The following is a 16,541-nucleotide window of genomic DNA, read 5'->3' on the forward strand; positions in this document are numbered from 1 at the left end:
GCCGACCCGCTGAACTGTCCACACCGAAAGAACAATTAAAGATCCATTACAGTCCCCAGAGGACCCCGTCACTGGCCGCCAGGAGCCCAGGCCAGGAGGGCCGGCGTCCGTGGGGTCCTGCCAGCTCGAGGGGTCCCAAGAGAAGGGCAGGGAAGGAAAGGGAGGAGGGGGAGGAGGCAGGGCTGCCCAGGAGGAGGAGGCAGCGGAGATGCTGCGCTGACAGCATCGGCAGAAGGGGCGGGCGCCCGCGTTGCCTCCTCCCTCCTCCAGCGGCCTCAGCCCGGCCCGAGGGGAGGACGAGGAGGCCCGCGGCACGCTGGACATCGCGCCGCCTGCCATCCCGCCGCTTGCGTGCCTCGCCACCACAGGGGGTCTCGGGTGTCCACTGCGGTCCAGGGCGCGGGGGTGTGGGCAGGCGGGCAGGGGGCGGGCTCCGCACCGCTGCTGCTCCAGCTGCGGGCGCTCCAGAGGCGCTCAAGGCTCCCGAGGGTTCCCTGCCGGGTGCTGCGCTACCCCACAAGCTGCCCGCATGGACACGGCGCTGAAGCGGGGCCGGCCGGAGGAGCTGCAGGGCGAGGTCCCCCAGCTGCCGCCGCCGCCACCCCTGGGGGCGGAGGAGGAAGAGGAGACGGAGCCAGAGCTGATGGAACAGGAGGAGGAAGAGGAGGAGGAAGAGAGGGAGGAGGAGGTGGACCCTAGAATTCAGGTATGAGATCGGGGCGGCGGGGGGAGGGGGGGCGCGGAACCTTCTCGCCTGTGTCTATGCGGGCTGCGGCACCAGGGCTGCAGCGCCCCACCCCAATTCCGTGCTGTCCGGGTTCGGCACCCGGATCCGGACCAAACTGACCCCCACTCTCCGGCATCCAGAAACACTGCCTCCCCCGAGTGGGTGCGGTACGCTTGTGGACTGCCGGCAGGGGTAGGGGCTGCTTCATTTGGGGCGGGGCCGGGATATGGGGAGACCAGGCTGCTTGAGGTGAAGTGGGAGGGGTACGGGCACCCTGTCCTGAGTGACCCCCCCAGCCCCCCACTTCGTTTGCCGCACCCACGCGCAGGCTGTTTGCAGCCTCCTCCCGCGGCATCTGGGGGTGGGAATGACTAGCGGTTCGGAGAGAGACCGACAACAAAGGACAAAAGGGGGGGGGGCGAGTGGGAGGCTCCCGACCCTGCTCGGGCTCGGCGGTGGGAGATTTAATCCGCCCCCTCCAGTCCTTGGGTCAAAGACTAGTAGAAGATCGTCGTCTCTAGGTCTGGCTATGAAATTGCCAAACCCCCTAGCTCTGTCCCTTTCTCGTGCACGGAGACAAGACTTGTCCTGTGACTGGGGTTTTCTCCTACCCGAGTGGGCATCGGTCCACATCTCCCCCGGGACGTAGTCCGCCCAGGACCTCGGCTCTCTTTAGCTGAGTCTGCAGGTGCCCCCGTGGCCCCAGGTGGAGTGAGTCACCCGGCCATCCCCATAGAAAAGTCTTCCCTTTCCTCTAATTCATTGTTAGCCACCGTGGTTTCATTGCCACTTTGGGGCGGGGTGGGGGTGGGGGGCTCCCGCTGCAGTCTACCCACTGGCCTGAGCCGCTACAGCAATGCCTTTCCCCCCCTTATTGTTGGGACAGCGGTCAATGACTAGGTAGCAGGGGCAAGAAGGCTTTAAAGCCGCCCAGCTGAAATATGGAGGGAGGCAGGAGAGCCTTCTGTCTCCGGATTCCTAAAACCAAGTTTAAAAATCTCTTTAAGGTTGGAATTGAAGCAGCGATCTAGGCTGGAGAACTTCCCTCTCCCCAGAGTCTCCTGACACACACACAATACAAGAAATGGGTTTTTTCAGGATCTCGCCTCTCCCTCCACCCCAGGGTCATTTTTCTATTGCTTAAAAGGTCTTCTGCAATTATTCGGAGTCCTAATTGGTTTTTCAGTTCACAAATCAATTAAAAGATCATTTAACTGTGTGGATGGGGTTTGAATGAATTGTTGGAACCGATTAGGAAGCTAAAGGTCAGCTGGGAAATCGTGAATGATGCTCTTGAATGAAAATATTCAATTGAGACCCTTTTGAAACCTGGGTTCCCTCTCCTTCCCCCTCTTGGAGGCAGAAATCCTCCGAGCAAGCCAGGTTCTTTGTTTGCAGAGTACAGGTGACCCAACTTTAACTCTCTCTTTTACTAAGGCCAGTTTAGGTGGAGGGGCAGGATCTTCATCAAGGTGAACTGGTTTAAAAAACAGCCACATAGACCAGTTAGCTGGCAGTGTTGGGTTTTTAAAATCCCTTCATGAACAAAGAAGAATAAAAGCTTTCAACTCCCGAGCTATTGTCAGAAGTCAGGCCTTCTACTGAAAGACTTACAGGTTTGTGAGCTGGGGAGATTCTTGACCTTGATTTATTTTTAGACTACCAGGGCTCCTTTCTTGCCTGGTTAAAAAGAGGGACAGTCAGCCTTAGTTTTAGGGCACTCGCCGGTGCCAAGGGAGTTGATTCTGGTACTCTGAAGTCAGATCCTTGGAATAAATCTTTAGAAATAACCCTTGGTGGGACTACCGGAATTTAAAAAAAAAAAGGCTTTGTCTTAAAATCTTACATGTATTTACACACACTCATTTAAATGGTAGTTTCACCATTTCCTTCTTCCCCTTTAATCAGGGACCCCTTCATGGAGAGGTTTTTAAAACCTGCCAAAGTTCATCCACGTTTCTGTTTCTAGTTAACATTCCAGCCAGGGCCTGCTCTATTTTCTTTGGGATGGCTGTCAGGATTAATAATTCTCTCTTTCTCTCTGTGTCTGCTTCCAGGTAATATTAAAAAAAAATACAAACAGAAAACTCCTACTAAAAATCTTTAAATCAGGTGTTCTTCACCTCACGGACTCCTTGGGCAGCCCAGTGTTGCCCACAATCCCTTTCTCAGGAGAATGTTTTAAAATTATTTGAAGGAAATGCTAGTTAGTGAAAAGAGAGAGATCATGTCTTTTTCCCCTTCCAGGTTTGCAGATCCCTCTGTTTAGGAGCCCTGGCTTTAAACCGTTTTCTTCTTTCCCCAGGGAGAACTGGAGAAGTTAAATCAGTCTACGGATGAAATCAACAGACGGGAAACTGAACTGGAGGTACTTGAGATTTCTGTGTCCTCTTCTCCTCTCTTCTGGGAAATGTTTGGGGCTGATTGCTCCGTTTTAATGGTTACGAGATGACTGTTCTGGGCCCCTCTTTGGGACTTAGGCGAGTACTTACCTGAAATAATTTGGTTTGAACAGCTAAGCTGAACCTGCTTCCTATTTCATAGGCTGCTTTTCAAGATTGTAGCTGGAATGCAAAGGTCTGCTTTACATTACATACTTAGCTAGGAAGCTGATGGACCCGGGCAAAACAATCCAGGAGCTCTTCCTCGGGTCCAGGAAGTACTCTCCCACCCAGATTAGTGACTTACCCCTTTATGAGCTTTATTTATTTATTCTTTTCTGTTTTAGAATCAATACTTAGGATCTAAGATAGAATCAGTACTTAGGATCCATTCTAAGAGAAAAGCAAATGGAGTTAAGTGACTTGCTCAGGATCACATAGCTAGGAAGTATCTGAAGTCAAATTTGAACCCAGGTCCTCCCAACTCCAGACTTGGTACTCTATCCACTCAGCTGCCTAGATGTGCCAACATATAGTCTTCTGAATGGTACAGAAAGCTGGTTAGTGAGGCAAGGTGCTTTGGGCTGTGTCGCCGTCCAGGTATGATTGATTTCTGTAACCTTGAGTTAAACTGAACCTCAGCCTTGCCAAATTCCTAGCCCTTCCCAGACTGGTCAGTTATCTCAGTCTCCTTATTTTACCAATAACAATCAATTACCATTTGTACCAAGACCATAGACCATATGGGTTCCTGATCTAGGTGTAGCTCTGCCTATTGTTTTAGGTACCAACAGTTTGTATCTCGGGGATGATTACCTCATAGTGCCAACGTATCTGACCACTCCTCTTTTCCCTTCCCCCTATTCTGTTGTAACCCCAATAAAAATAGCAGTATGTTGGCTAAGGGTGAAGCTCTGAACCATGGAAGCTCTTGACCATCAGAGCTTCATTCCAGTGAAACTCTTTTCCACCAGAGGTTGCTCCCTGTCTGTCTACCTTATGCCAGAACGTTCTTCGTCTGTGTGTCTTTATTCTCCCCTTACATTCTCTTTCCATTAGTTCTTAACCCATAACCCATTTTTCTCTCAGTCCCTGGTTCCCCTTTCTGTGTCCTACCCATCAGGTACCTTCTTGGAGTCGCTGGACGGCTTCAGGCTGAGAATTCTAAAACTTGATTTTCATTTTGTCAGGTCAGACAGTACTGGGCTAAATTTAAATCCCAGGAGAATTTTAGACTAACTAACAAGTCAACAGCTTCATTATTTTCATGGCTGCCAATTGGTCTTTTGTCCTTCTTATCATCTTTTGGAAAATTTGAACAGTTTCTTTTTGTTTGTGGCAGAATTCAAATGATGGTCTTGAGGGGAACAGTCTGACTCTCATAAATCAATCCAGTGTCTCTTAGCAAGACTGTATCAGAGAAAACAGCTAGACTGACTAGCTTTTGTGACACTGGGCAAATCATTACATCCTCTCTTTAGATCTCAGTTTTCTCATCTGTAAAATGGGAGGAGAAGAAGAGAATAGTGTTATAGGGGTGCAAATGGTGAACCCCTGGGTTCGGGAAGGAAACCATTCTCAAGAATGAGAGGACTCCAAGCTTAGCTTAAAAGTAAAAAGAAAGATTTATTAGTAAGATAGGATCAATGGCCAGCAAGACAGCATGAGTGGAACAACCCTGGGGGGTTGCCCTCCACGACATGGCACGGCAGCATGAGTGGAGCAACTATGGGTGGGGGGAGTTGCTCCCAGGATGCCCCAGTTCAGGGGTTTTTGTATCCTTCTCAAGAATGTGGACTGACTTCTTGCACTCAGGCATTAGTTGGTTGGGGAGGGTCTGTCTGGGATCCTCAGGGCTTAAGCTATAGAGGTGCATCTCTTTTGTCTATGCCAACCTAAAGGATGTCCAAGAATAATGGTCTTTGCCTCACTAGGGCAGGAAGGGGGAAGGGAATTTCCCTGTGCACAGCCTGCACAATGCCCATGTTAATAGGTGACTTCTTCTAAGAAGCTTTAAGTGTGCTAGAAGTCAGATTTAAACTAAAAGGAGAAAATCTTTGGGCTTGTTACTTATCCTTGATTGGAACATTTGTAAGTTGGCTGGGAATGTTGGCAGAATAATTTGCTATTCTGTGCCCCAGATCTAGGCACATAGATTTAAATATGGAGTTTGCCAATACAAGTGGGGCAATCGGAACTCAGCCTGTGTTGCTTTAGGCTCTGATCAGTTAATGTCATTCTAGCCGTGCAGATTAGGAGAGGAGGAAAGAAATAACAGGATCATAGAGTTGGGGTCCGTCTGGTGAAGCCTCTGGTCTCCTCAAAATCATACAAATAAAATATATGGGATTACAAAAGAAACCAGTGATATAGAAATCACGATATAGTTCCTCCTCTTCTCCCATTCCCAAGATAATGGATTTGCTAAGATCTACCTAAAGATCCAGTTTAAGAACCTCTGATTTAAAAAGATCAGTGGCTGGACATGGATTCAAATCCTGTCTCTAACAGCTCTGATCTTAGACAAGTTTTTTAACCTGTCTAGCCACCAGCTTCTTCAACTTTAAAATGACAAGGTTGAACTACAGAGTCTCTATCCCTTCCAACTCTAATTGTATGGTCCTGTGGCCTATCAGGAAGGATCCTTGCAGGTAATCCTTCATTTTACAGATGAGAAAACTGAGGTTCAGAAAGGTTGTGCTCTCTGAATATTAAGGGATGATGTTAGAATCTGACCCAGGTCTCTTTTTCTTTTTTAAAAATAAAATCCCTTACCTTCCATCTTAGAATCAATACTATGTATTGGTTCCAAAGCAGATAGGCAATGGGGGTCAAGTGACTTGCCCAGGGTCACACAACTGGGAAGTGTATGAGGTCAGATTTGAATGTAGGACCTCCCGTCTCTAGGCCTGGCTCTCAATCCACTGAGCTACCCAGCTGCACCCCCAGACTCTCTTTTTCTGATGTCTTACATCACTGCTAATTTTTCTGCCTTTTTTTTTTTGTGGGTGGGGCATGGTGCTTTTATAGAAATTTGTGGAGAAACTGAGTATACAGCATTTTCCAAAAGATGTACAAGGAGTAACTAGGTAGCACAGTGGATAGAGCACCAGGCTTAGACCCTGAAGGACCTGAGTTCCAGTTTGGCCTCAGATACTTTTTTAGCTACATGACCCTGGGCAATTCATATAACCCCAAACGTCTGACCTTTACCACTCTTCTGACTTTGAATCAATATTTAGTATTGATTCCAAGACAGAAGAGAAAGGTTTAAAGAAAAAAAAAAGATTCAGTCCCCACTTGAACAATGAAAACTCAAACCCTGTATATGAATGCTGGGGACTGGACTAGAGAAGGGAAAGCGCAGGTGAGGTACCAGGTGGCTACTGTGAAAAGCTTGTCTCAGGAGAGAGTCTTTGGTGACTGCGAATCTTTCCTGGATTTGCGAGGACCTTGTGCCATTTAACCAGTTAATGAGCTGGTCTAAGCTTTCTTTCTGAACCCATTTTTAGGTATAATTAGCTATTCATAGACCAGGGGCAGTTATCTAGGCAGGTGCTTCCTGCCTCCCACCAGCCCCTTGAGCAGGTGTGCTCCTGCTCTGTATCCTCCTGGCGAGGGGACCGAGAGGAACCCAGAATAATGATTAGGTTGTGGTCAAGGGCTGGCGTGGATGGGTGGGGTTGTTGCTGTCTGGCTGATTTAATGGTTGTCATAGCCAAGAGTGACTAATAGGCTTCATAAGCAAAAATACACTTGGGGCAGCGTGAGCTCATAGGCTCCCAGATTCAGAGAAGCCGGGGACATTCAGAATGATCTAGTCTGTTTTATTTTTGTATTTCTATTTTGTAGATAGGGAAACTGAGGAGAGCCGACTTACGCATGTGCCTTTAAAACAGAGCAGCTAGTTTTCCGTGATGCCAAAGGACAGGGGAAGGCAGTAAAGGACATGGGACATGGAAATGATGCCTTCTGCATACAGGGTTTAACTGCCTTGCTGCTCTTGGACCCTTTTTTTTTATTGATTTTGTGTCATGTTTTAAAGTTTTAACAATGTCCTTGGTTTTTATGTCATAGTCTTTCCCCCCTTAATCCTTTCTACCTTGGGGGTGGGGAGGAAGGGAAAGGGAGAGTCTGGATTTGTGGGTTCATTAGTGTAGGGCACTGCTAGGGGAGATCTATTAATGCAGATTGCAATGTTTCTTTCTTTTTTCCTAATTTTTTTGTTTCCATATTTATTCTTATAAGTGAATAATCTTGTAAAACCCAAACAAACATGTGAAAAATCATAGGCTTTTATCTACATTCTTACTCCAACTGTTCTTTCCCTGGAGGTGGATAGCATTCTTTTTCATAAATCTCTCAGAATTGTTCTGGATCATTTTATTGCTGATAGCAGCTAAGTCTTTCACAGTTGATCATTCCTTGATATTTTTGTTACTCTGTATAATGTTTTCCTGGTTCTGTTTATTTCACTCTGCATCAATTCACATAGATCTTTCTAGCAGTCTCTGAAATCATCCTGTTCATCATTTCTTATAGCATGAGTATTCGGATGGCAATGTTTCTACACTGAGTCCTTGGTGACAATGTTTGTGTATTCTGATGCCAATAGCTGGGATGTCAAGGTATATGGAAGGATGATATTTATATTTGGAATATGACATTTATATTTGTAATCATACTTACAGTAACTCAATTATATAGTGTTTAGCATTCTACAAAGTGTTTTCCTCAAAAGACCATTGAATTTACTCTTATTTGATTTGGAGTCATGGGATACAAATTCAAATCTTGACTTACCTAAAGCAGTGGGCCATTGGTCAAATCTTCTTATCTGTCTGAGTCTCAGTTTCCTTGTGTATCAAATGAAGGGTTAGACTGAATATTTCTTTTAAAAATAATTTTTAAATTTATTTTCAACATGCATTAAAATTTTTTTGAGTTCCAAATTCTCTTCCTCCTTCTAGCCCCTCTCCAACCCAGTAATATGAAGGCAAATAATAGGATCTCAGTTATTTATATGAAGTCATACAAAGCATATTTCTATATTATCTGTTTTGCAAAGGAAAAAAATAGGTGAAAAAATGCTTTAATTTGCATTTAGAATTCATCAGTTCTTTCTTGGGAGTTAGCATTTTCCATCATAGATTTTCAGAATCATCTTGGGTCATTGTATTGATCACAGATCAGATAACTGATCATCGTATAATGTTGCTGTTTCTATAGACAATGTTCTCCTGGTTCTGCTCCTTTCACTCTGAATCAGTTTATGGAAGTCTTCCCAGGCTTTTCTGAAAGTATCTTGCTCATCATTTCTTATATAGCACAGTGGTATTCCATCATAATCATTTACCATAACTGTTTGGATTAAATCCTTAATGCTCCTTTTTCTTTTAAATCCAGCGATGGTAGGTAGGGCACTCACAGAATTTGTTCTTGGATAGCAAACTATCTGTTGTCATGTTGAGGAAAGTAATAAGATGTAGGCAGGCATTAGAATCCCTGAGTTTTGTGGGGCAGCTGGGTAGCTCAGTGGATTGAGAGCCAGGCCTAGAGACAGGAGGTCCTGGGTTCAACCCCGGCCTCAGCCACTTCCCAGCTGTGTGACCCTGGGCAAGTCACTTGGCCCCCATTGCCCACCCTTACCACTCTTCCACCTATGAGACAATACACAGAAGTACAAGGGTTTAAAAAATAAAATAAAATAAAATGAATGAATATAGAATCCCTGAGTTCTCTTTCTGGCTCTCCCTGACTAGTCCTGTGACCTTAGACAAATCACTTAGCCTAAGCTAAAGTTTCCTGACCCCAGAATTAAGGATAAAATAAGGCCCTGGCTCACAAATTTAGAGCTGAAAGGGACTAGAGAGGACCTTCTTGCCTGACTCTCCCATTTTCCAGATAAGGAACCTGAGTTTCACAGAAAGTAAAATGACTTATCTAAAGTCACATCTGCCCTTCTTCCTTCATAAGCTGGTTGTGAACCTAAATAATGTAAGTATATTAATGTGCTTTGGAAATTCTCAAGCAATCAACAAGGACAGGGTGATATATTCTGTTTTTACTTTGGGGTTGTAGCCTAGGTTTTTACTATGATGACTGTGGCCTGTGCTGAGCAACTGGTTCTCCAAACCCCTTTTTACACAATAGAAAATGGCCCGGTGATTTGATAGCTTCCAGTTAGCTGCCTACTTTCCTTACCTCTTGGCCCCGCTGAACTCTGCTGTCTCTTTTTGATTTTCTGCTAAATTCTAAAGCTCAATGTGACAAACAGATTCAGATTAAACCCGAGAGGGCCTCTAAGGACCGTGTATCTTCCATCTCTGAATATGGAGGCCATCATCCCTGGTATAGTGGAAAGAGCACGGGGTTTGGAGCCAGAGAACCGGGCTTTGGGGTAAGTCGCTTTTGCCTTCTCATCTGTAATGAGAATGGGTTGGATTAGATAGGTTTCTTTCGTTTCTTTCCAGTTCTGAATCCTACAAGTCCATGAAATGTGTTATTGAATGAATGAACGTAGGAAAAAAGGAATTTACCTCTTAACCAAAGAGGATCCATGTTCCTGGGTGTAGGTTTTTGGTTGGAAGATACATTTTTGATGGGCAGAAGGTTGTTGTTTTAATTTTTGTTGTTCAGTTGTTTTTCAATCATGTCTGATTCTTCATGACCCCTTTCGGGGCTTTCTGGGCAAACATACTAGAGTGATTTGCCATTTCCTTCTCTAGCTCATTCCACAGAAGAGGAAACTGAGGCAAACAGGGCTAAGTGACTTGCCAAGGGTCAGAGAGCTAGTACGTGTCTGGACAGAAAGGCATACTGGTCTATAGAAGGAGATGGCCTGAACCTCTGATTTCACTGGCAGAGGGACTCCCCTAGTGAGAAAACTCCCTCTCCCAATGTATGTAGGTTGGTGTCTTCTTTGCGGTTTGTGATTCTGGAGAACTGCTTAGATTGCTGGGAGGTTATGACTTGCCCGAGGCTTTTATAGCTACTCCGTGTCATGGGTGTGACTCAACGCAGGTTTTTCTGGCTTTGAGGCCAGCCCTGCATCCACTCCAAAAGTGATATAAGGGAGGAGGGTTAGCCTTGGGATCAGAGAGGCTGGGGTTTACTATGATCAAGTCAGTTTGGTTATTCTGCATCTTAGCTCACTTATTGGTAAAAAGAGAGGGTCAGGTTAGACCTCTAAGGGCCATTTCTAGGTTTCTGTCATCCTTAATCAATGAACTAATCAGTGCCCCAGGTAAGTTTTTTTACCTATAAGGCTCAGGTGAGTTGACAATCTGTATCAATGGGGGTCGTTCCCACACAGGGAGTTCCCATAGTAAAGAAACCAAGAGTTCAGCTTTGGGAAAAACCCGTCCCTCAAAAAAATCTATTCAGGACTAACCTGTAAAGTCACTTAACAAGAATGAATTCTAGACGTTTGGCATAAAGTAAGACGAATTGTTTGCTTTAATTTTTAAAAGTGGAATATTTTAATGTCTCTGAAAGCTGATTTTTCAGATATTTGTGTTCCAGGCGAACAGTTACTTAGAAAACCCCAATCCACAGTGATTCCCAAACATCCATGTAATCAGGAATCGCAACTTTTTTCAACATCTTTAGAATAAAAGAAAAAACTAATTTTTAAACCACAGTAGGCAGCCAGGCGGGTCGGATTGAGTTCCTTCCTCTTGGGCACTGGATAAAGAAGTTATCACAGGTCAGTAGCATGGCTAGACGTCAGCTAGGACAAGGGAGAAAGGGGAGAAGGAGGAGGAAAAGGCCAGCGTAACCCGCAGACTGGATTGTTTAGTCCTGAGTAATCGACAGCTGACCGACGGTACCTCCAGGGGGAGGGCCAGGTGGAGGGAACACGTTCCGGGCAGGTAAGCCTTTTTATCCTGGTCAGGCTCCTACTGACAGACTTATAGCTAGTTTGGGGAAATCATCAGGCCCACACTGCCTTTTACTGTGCTCATCAGATTTGTAATAATAATAATAATAACTATTTATATATAGTATTTATTTTATATAGCATTGTAAGATTTACAAAGTGCTTTACACATACTATGCCATTTCAGTCAATCAATAAACATTGATTAAACCCCTACTATGTGCCAGGCATGAGGCTATGTGCTGGGGATACTAAAAGGGGCAACCTGCCCTCAAGGACCTTACAGTCTTAGAAGATAGATGCTGCTATTATTATTTCCCAGATGAGGAAACTGAGGTTGGAGAAGTTAAGTAACTTGGCTCAGGGTCCTTTAGCTAAGTGTACGAGGTAGGTCTTGAACTAGGGGTCTTCCTGACTCCAAGCCCAAGACCATCCATTACATGGTCCAACTAACTCACCCACTCTGCCTCTGATACAGTCTTTTTTTTTTTTTAAACCCTTAACTTCTGTGTATTGGCTCCTTGGTGGAAGAGTGATAAGGGGGGTAATGGGAGTCAAGTGACTTGCCCAGGGTCACACAGCTGGGAAGTGGCTGAGGCCGGATTTGAACCTAGGACCTCCTGTCTCTAGGGCTGACTCTCAATCCACTGAGCTACCCAGCTGCCCCCTTCTGATACAGTCTTGTTCCCTTCCCACCTCTCTTGTCTTCTTGCCCTTTAATCCTTCCTATGCACCCTGTCATCAGTAACATTAGCCTTCCTATTGTTCCTCAAATATTCCACTCTATTTCCCACCTGTGCACCTTTGCCCTCGATGTCCCCTGCACTTAGAACACTTCCCCTCTTTGCCTGGGTCTCCAGGCTTCTCAGATTTCCTTCAGAACTCAGCTCAAGCTTTGCCTTCTGCAGGAAGCCTTTCCCCGTAGTCTCTCTCTCCTCTCCCCCATCCATTCCTTGCCCAATTGCTGTGATGACATACCATACCCATCCTGACTGGCTCTCTGTTTTCTTCCCCATTTTGTAGGTAGGGGCCATATTTTTACCTTTCTTTGTGCTCCTGGGCCTTAACCTAGTGCTTAACACACAATAGGGGCTTAATAAATGCTTATTGCCTGAGTCATTGATTGTTTGAGAACAAGGCCACTGAGATCCTTTCTTCTAGCTTTGTATTTCTTTTTTTTTAAACCCTCACCTTCCATCTTGGAGTCAATACTGTGTATTGGCTCCAAGGCAGAGGAGTGGTAAGGGCTAGGCAATGGGGGTCAAGTGACTTGTCCAGGGTCACACAGCTGGGAAGTGTCTGAGGTCAGATTTGAACCTAGGACCTCCTGTCTCTAGGCCTGGCTCTCAATGCACTGGGATACCCAGCTGCCCCCTAGCTTTGTGGTTTAAAACCATGCTTCACCTGGAAGGACCTAGGGGTAAATCAAGGAAATATCTAGTATCTCTAATGGATTTGTTGTTCAGTTGTTTCAGTCATGTCTGACTCCTTTTGACCCCATTTGGGGTTTTCTTGGCAAAGATACTGGAGTGGTTGGCCATTTCCTTCTCTAGTTCATTTTACAGATGAAGAAACTAAGGCAAACAGGATTAAGTGACTTGCCTGAAGTCACACAGCTAGTAAGTGTCTGAGGCCAGATTTGTACTTGGAAAAGATGAGTCTTCAAATGACTCTAGGTCTGGCACTCTAGTTACGGTGCCACCTCTCCTGAATTAGCAGGTTGCAAAGGAGGAGTGCCTTGGACCCAGTAGGAGAAGGACTGATGTACATGTGTGCTCTGCCATATTTTTTTCCCTAGTATAAAAAAGGAAAGAAATGTTTTCCCCCTTATACTAGCTCCTCAATTTTGCAATATTTTCCTTGGGTGGGTGATTTGGGAGTTGGGGCTCAAGAAGACCACTTGGGATGTTCTAAGATAGAAGAGTGGCAAGGTCTAAGCAGATAGAGTTAAGTGACTTTTCCAGGGTCACACAATAGGAAGTGTCTGAGCCCAGATTTGAACCCATATCCTCTCGATTCCAGGGCTGGCACTCTTATTTACTGTCTTACCTAGCTGTAAGCTCTATGTCCAGCTTTTCAAAGGGCCAGAGAAGCTACTGGTGTGGTCACTTTTTGATTCTTATGGGAGAACATTGAGGTAACAGATGACAGGGTCTTGCTACATATGGGGACTCTTCCAAGAACATTTGGCTGAGGGCTAGCCCCGTGGCTCAGCTACAACCCAGTTCTTTCATCTCTTAATTCAGTCCATTGTTACAGTGATTGACTGTAAAGTGTCCAGAGACAGACCCAGTCATATGGCTTGTGTTACAACAAAAGCTATGCAACTGCCATCTTGTAACTGGCTCAGCAGAGAGCATTGTTTCCATTGGCCAGCTGCCAATGGAAAGAGTGGAGTGGAGTGGCGCCCCTCTTGTTAGCAAATATTTATCAAGCGCCTACTATGTGCCAGGCACTAAGTTAAACACTGGAGATAAAAAAAGAGGGAAAAGATAGTCCCTGCCCTCAAGGAGCTTGCAGTCAAATTGGAGAGACAACAAGCAAACAAATATGTGCAAATAAGCTATATTCAAGATAATAGGAACTAATAAGAGAGAGAAGGCACTAGAATTAAGAGGGGCTGAGAAAACTGTGGTTGAAACGTAAAGGAAGCCTGGGATTGAATTCTCATGGACTTCGCCAGTGTACCTCGCCAGGAACCTCTCCCAGACCATCCCATCTTTCCTCTTAGCTTGGCTACTACTGTTGTGTCTTGCTTTTTCTCTTTGGAGAGGAGATTGTGGGTAAAAGATGCAGATTGGTGAATGAATTGGCAGGAACAAAGGTTTATTGGGTTGGGATGCTGTATGGTTATGGATGAAGTGAGTAGAGATGTTTAACTCCTCCCTGCTGGGAGTGTGTGTGTGTGTGTGTGTACATATACTTAATATAAATACTTATTGATTGACCTACAGAAGTCCTGATGGGTCACTGTATTGTCCAGAGTTTTGAAGTCTTTCGAACTTGGTGAGTGTAATGAAGCTTTCACCTTTGGCGACTCTTCAGGACTATTTACTAAGAGGTAGAAAGGATTGGAATAGGTGTGAGTGGAGGGAGTATTTGCTTTGATGAGGCTCTTGAAGATGAGAAACTGTGAAGATGAGGTGGAAGAGCACAGGATAGAGTGATGAGCTGGGAGTGTCTTGTGGGATAACAATAAGGAGGTCAGTGTAGCCAGATCATGGGAAATGGAAGGGAATTAAGTTTAACATTGGAAAGATAGGTGGGCCCAACTTGCGAAGAGCTTTAAACAATAGACAGAGTATTTGATATTTTTTATATCACCTAGAGATACATAGATAGAGCTAGAGAGCCACTGGAATTTATTGAGTGGGAGGTAGGAAGGGCGGAATGTTGGAAATGGCATGGTTAGACTTCAGCTTTAAAGCAGATGGATTTGGCAGCTGAGTAGAAGACCAATTGGAGAGGGAAGTGACAAGCCAAACAGACCCACCAGCAGACTATTGTGATATTTGAGCTGTGAGTCGATGAGGGTCTGCGTCAGGGAGTTGGAAGTATCAGAGAAGAAAAGAAAAAGAATTCAAGAGATGTTGTGAAAGTAGAATAGACTTTGTTTGATCTCCAAGGCATCTCTCCTGTCCATTTCCATCTCTCCACTCACTTGGCCAACACTATTTCAGGTCATCATCATTTTTTGATTGCAAAATAGCATTCTAATTGACCTTTTTTTTTCTCTTGTCTCTCCTTTCTCCCTTGTCCAATCCATCTCTATCAGAGCTGCCAAATTGATATTTCTCATGCCCCAAATATGAGTACTTCACCTTCTTCCCCCCAGATACTCTAGGACCATGTTGGTGAACCTATGGCATGAATGCCAGAGTGAGGGGGGGTGCTCCCTTCCCCTTCTCCACAGTGCCTGAGGACATCAGCCATCCTTCTGCCCAGCAGCCCAGTGGGAGTGCTTCCTCCCTCCTCTGTCTGGGTGGCTCACATGTGGTGTGAGGGTGAAATCTGGGCACTTGGTCTCTAAAAGTTTTGCCATCACTGCTCTAGGGTCTCCCTGTTACCTCCAGGATCAAATATAATTTCCTCTAGTCAAGAATCTTCCCTAAAACCTCTAGTATTAAATACACACTACTCTGTTTGGCACTTAAAGTCCTTCATACTCGGTGCCAACTTATCTGCTAGAGAACTTGAGTGGGGATGGGATCATTTTGTAGTGGGATGAGCCTTGAGGAGGAGAAAGCCTCTCCAGTCTCGAGTAGGAGAAAGAAAGAGAATGAGAGATGATGTCAAGGAGTTTTGGGATGAAGGAAATAAGAAAAGAGGGAATTCACATTGAGAGGTCTCAATTTTTGAAGGCAAAGTCAGAGACAGAAGAAGAAAGGGGAAGGAGGGAGAGAAAGGAGAAAGAGAAGATGGGGAGGTGTTGGGAATATTGGGAGTGAGGAGAATCAATTAAGAAGGAATAAATGGATCGCCTTGCTGCAGTACACCCCAGTTGAGGTTGGAAAGCATGAACATACAGTTTCCTCAGTCATGAGATCTTTTCAGCTGCTCATGAGTAGGACTGGGAAAAACAGACAGCTGGAAGCTTTGGCAGGAAGAGTCAGGATAGGAAAAAGGGGCAGCGGTTCAGAAAGTAAAGGACGACATGGGTTGAAATGGCTGACTCTTGGGTTGAGATAGAAAAGAGAAGTCAGAGGAATGATGGCCCAAAAAATTCTTGAGGGCTGGAGAGATTGGAAGTCTCAAAGGAAGCAAAGAATAGATTCAGGAGGGATGAAGAATAGAGAGATGGAATGATAAGATGTATGGGAGCTAAGATCAAATATTTATTTTTGCACATTATAAAAAATTGTGGCCTGAGAAAGTATGGAAAGAGAAATTGTATTGGTTCTAAAACTGAGCGTAAGCCTAGACTCTGGAGGAAATTAAATCACCCGCCTTACCCTTCTGTTATTTTATTTATTTTATAAATTGTCATTAATAAAATTTGAAATGTTTTCTAAAAGGTAGCATTTATAATTTGATAATAAAAAAAACAAGGACTGGAGGGACAGCTAGGTGACTCTGGTTTGAGAGCCAAGCCTAGAGATGAGAGGTCCTGGATTCAAATTTGGCCTCAGATACTTCTTAGCCATGTGACTAGGCAAATCACTAAACTCTCAATGCCCCTTACCACTCTTCTGCCTTAGAACCAATATGTAGTATTAATTCTAGGATTGAAGGTAAAGGTTTAAAAAAAAAAACTACAAAAAAACAACTGCTTTGGGTTGGCCTTAAGGATCTTTCATCTGTAGCCAGATTTCTGGACCACTAGGAAGATAGGCCCATTGTTATACACAACTTTGAGGTGAATGGGTTAATTGCGAATTACCCCTATCTGGGGCTATTTGATGATAGACAGTTTGGTTTTTGGCAAAATGCTTGGAGATGCTTCAGAATTTGCATAGTGATTTGTCTACAGGCAGCTAATCATCCTTCCTTCCTTCCTTCCTTCCTTCCTTCGTTCCTTCGTTCCTTCGTTCCTTCCTTCGTTCCTTCCTTC

At 44.9% G+C, this 16,541-nt stretch overlaps 1 protein-coding gene across 1 annotated transcript in view; it reads left to right on the forward strand.

Moving 5' to 3' along the window:
• Nucleotides 1-210: 210 nt before the first annotated feature.
• SH3BP5 (SH3 domain binding protein 5) overlaps nt 211-16,541 on the forward strand; it is a 96,364-nt gene continuing 80,033 nt past the window's right edge. The window contains exons 1-2 of the mRNA XM_044679498.1: nt 211-706; nt 3,033-3,095. Of these exons, the coding sequence (XP_044535433.1) occupies nt 530-706; nt 3,033-3,095 (240 nt within the window). The 5' untranslated portion in view covers nt 211-529. The remainder of the gene's footprint in view (nt 707-3,032; nt 3,096-16,541) is intronic.

The sequence above is a fragment of the Gracilinanus agilis genome, chromosome 5 (genome assembly GCF_016433145.1).
Source record: "Gracilinanus agilis isolate LMUSP501 chromosome 5, AgileGrace, whole genome shotgun sequence".
Classification (NCBI taxonomy): domain Eukaryota; kingdom Metazoa; phylum Chordata; class Mammalia; order Didelphimorphia; family Didelphidae; genus Gracilinanus; species Gracilinanus agilis.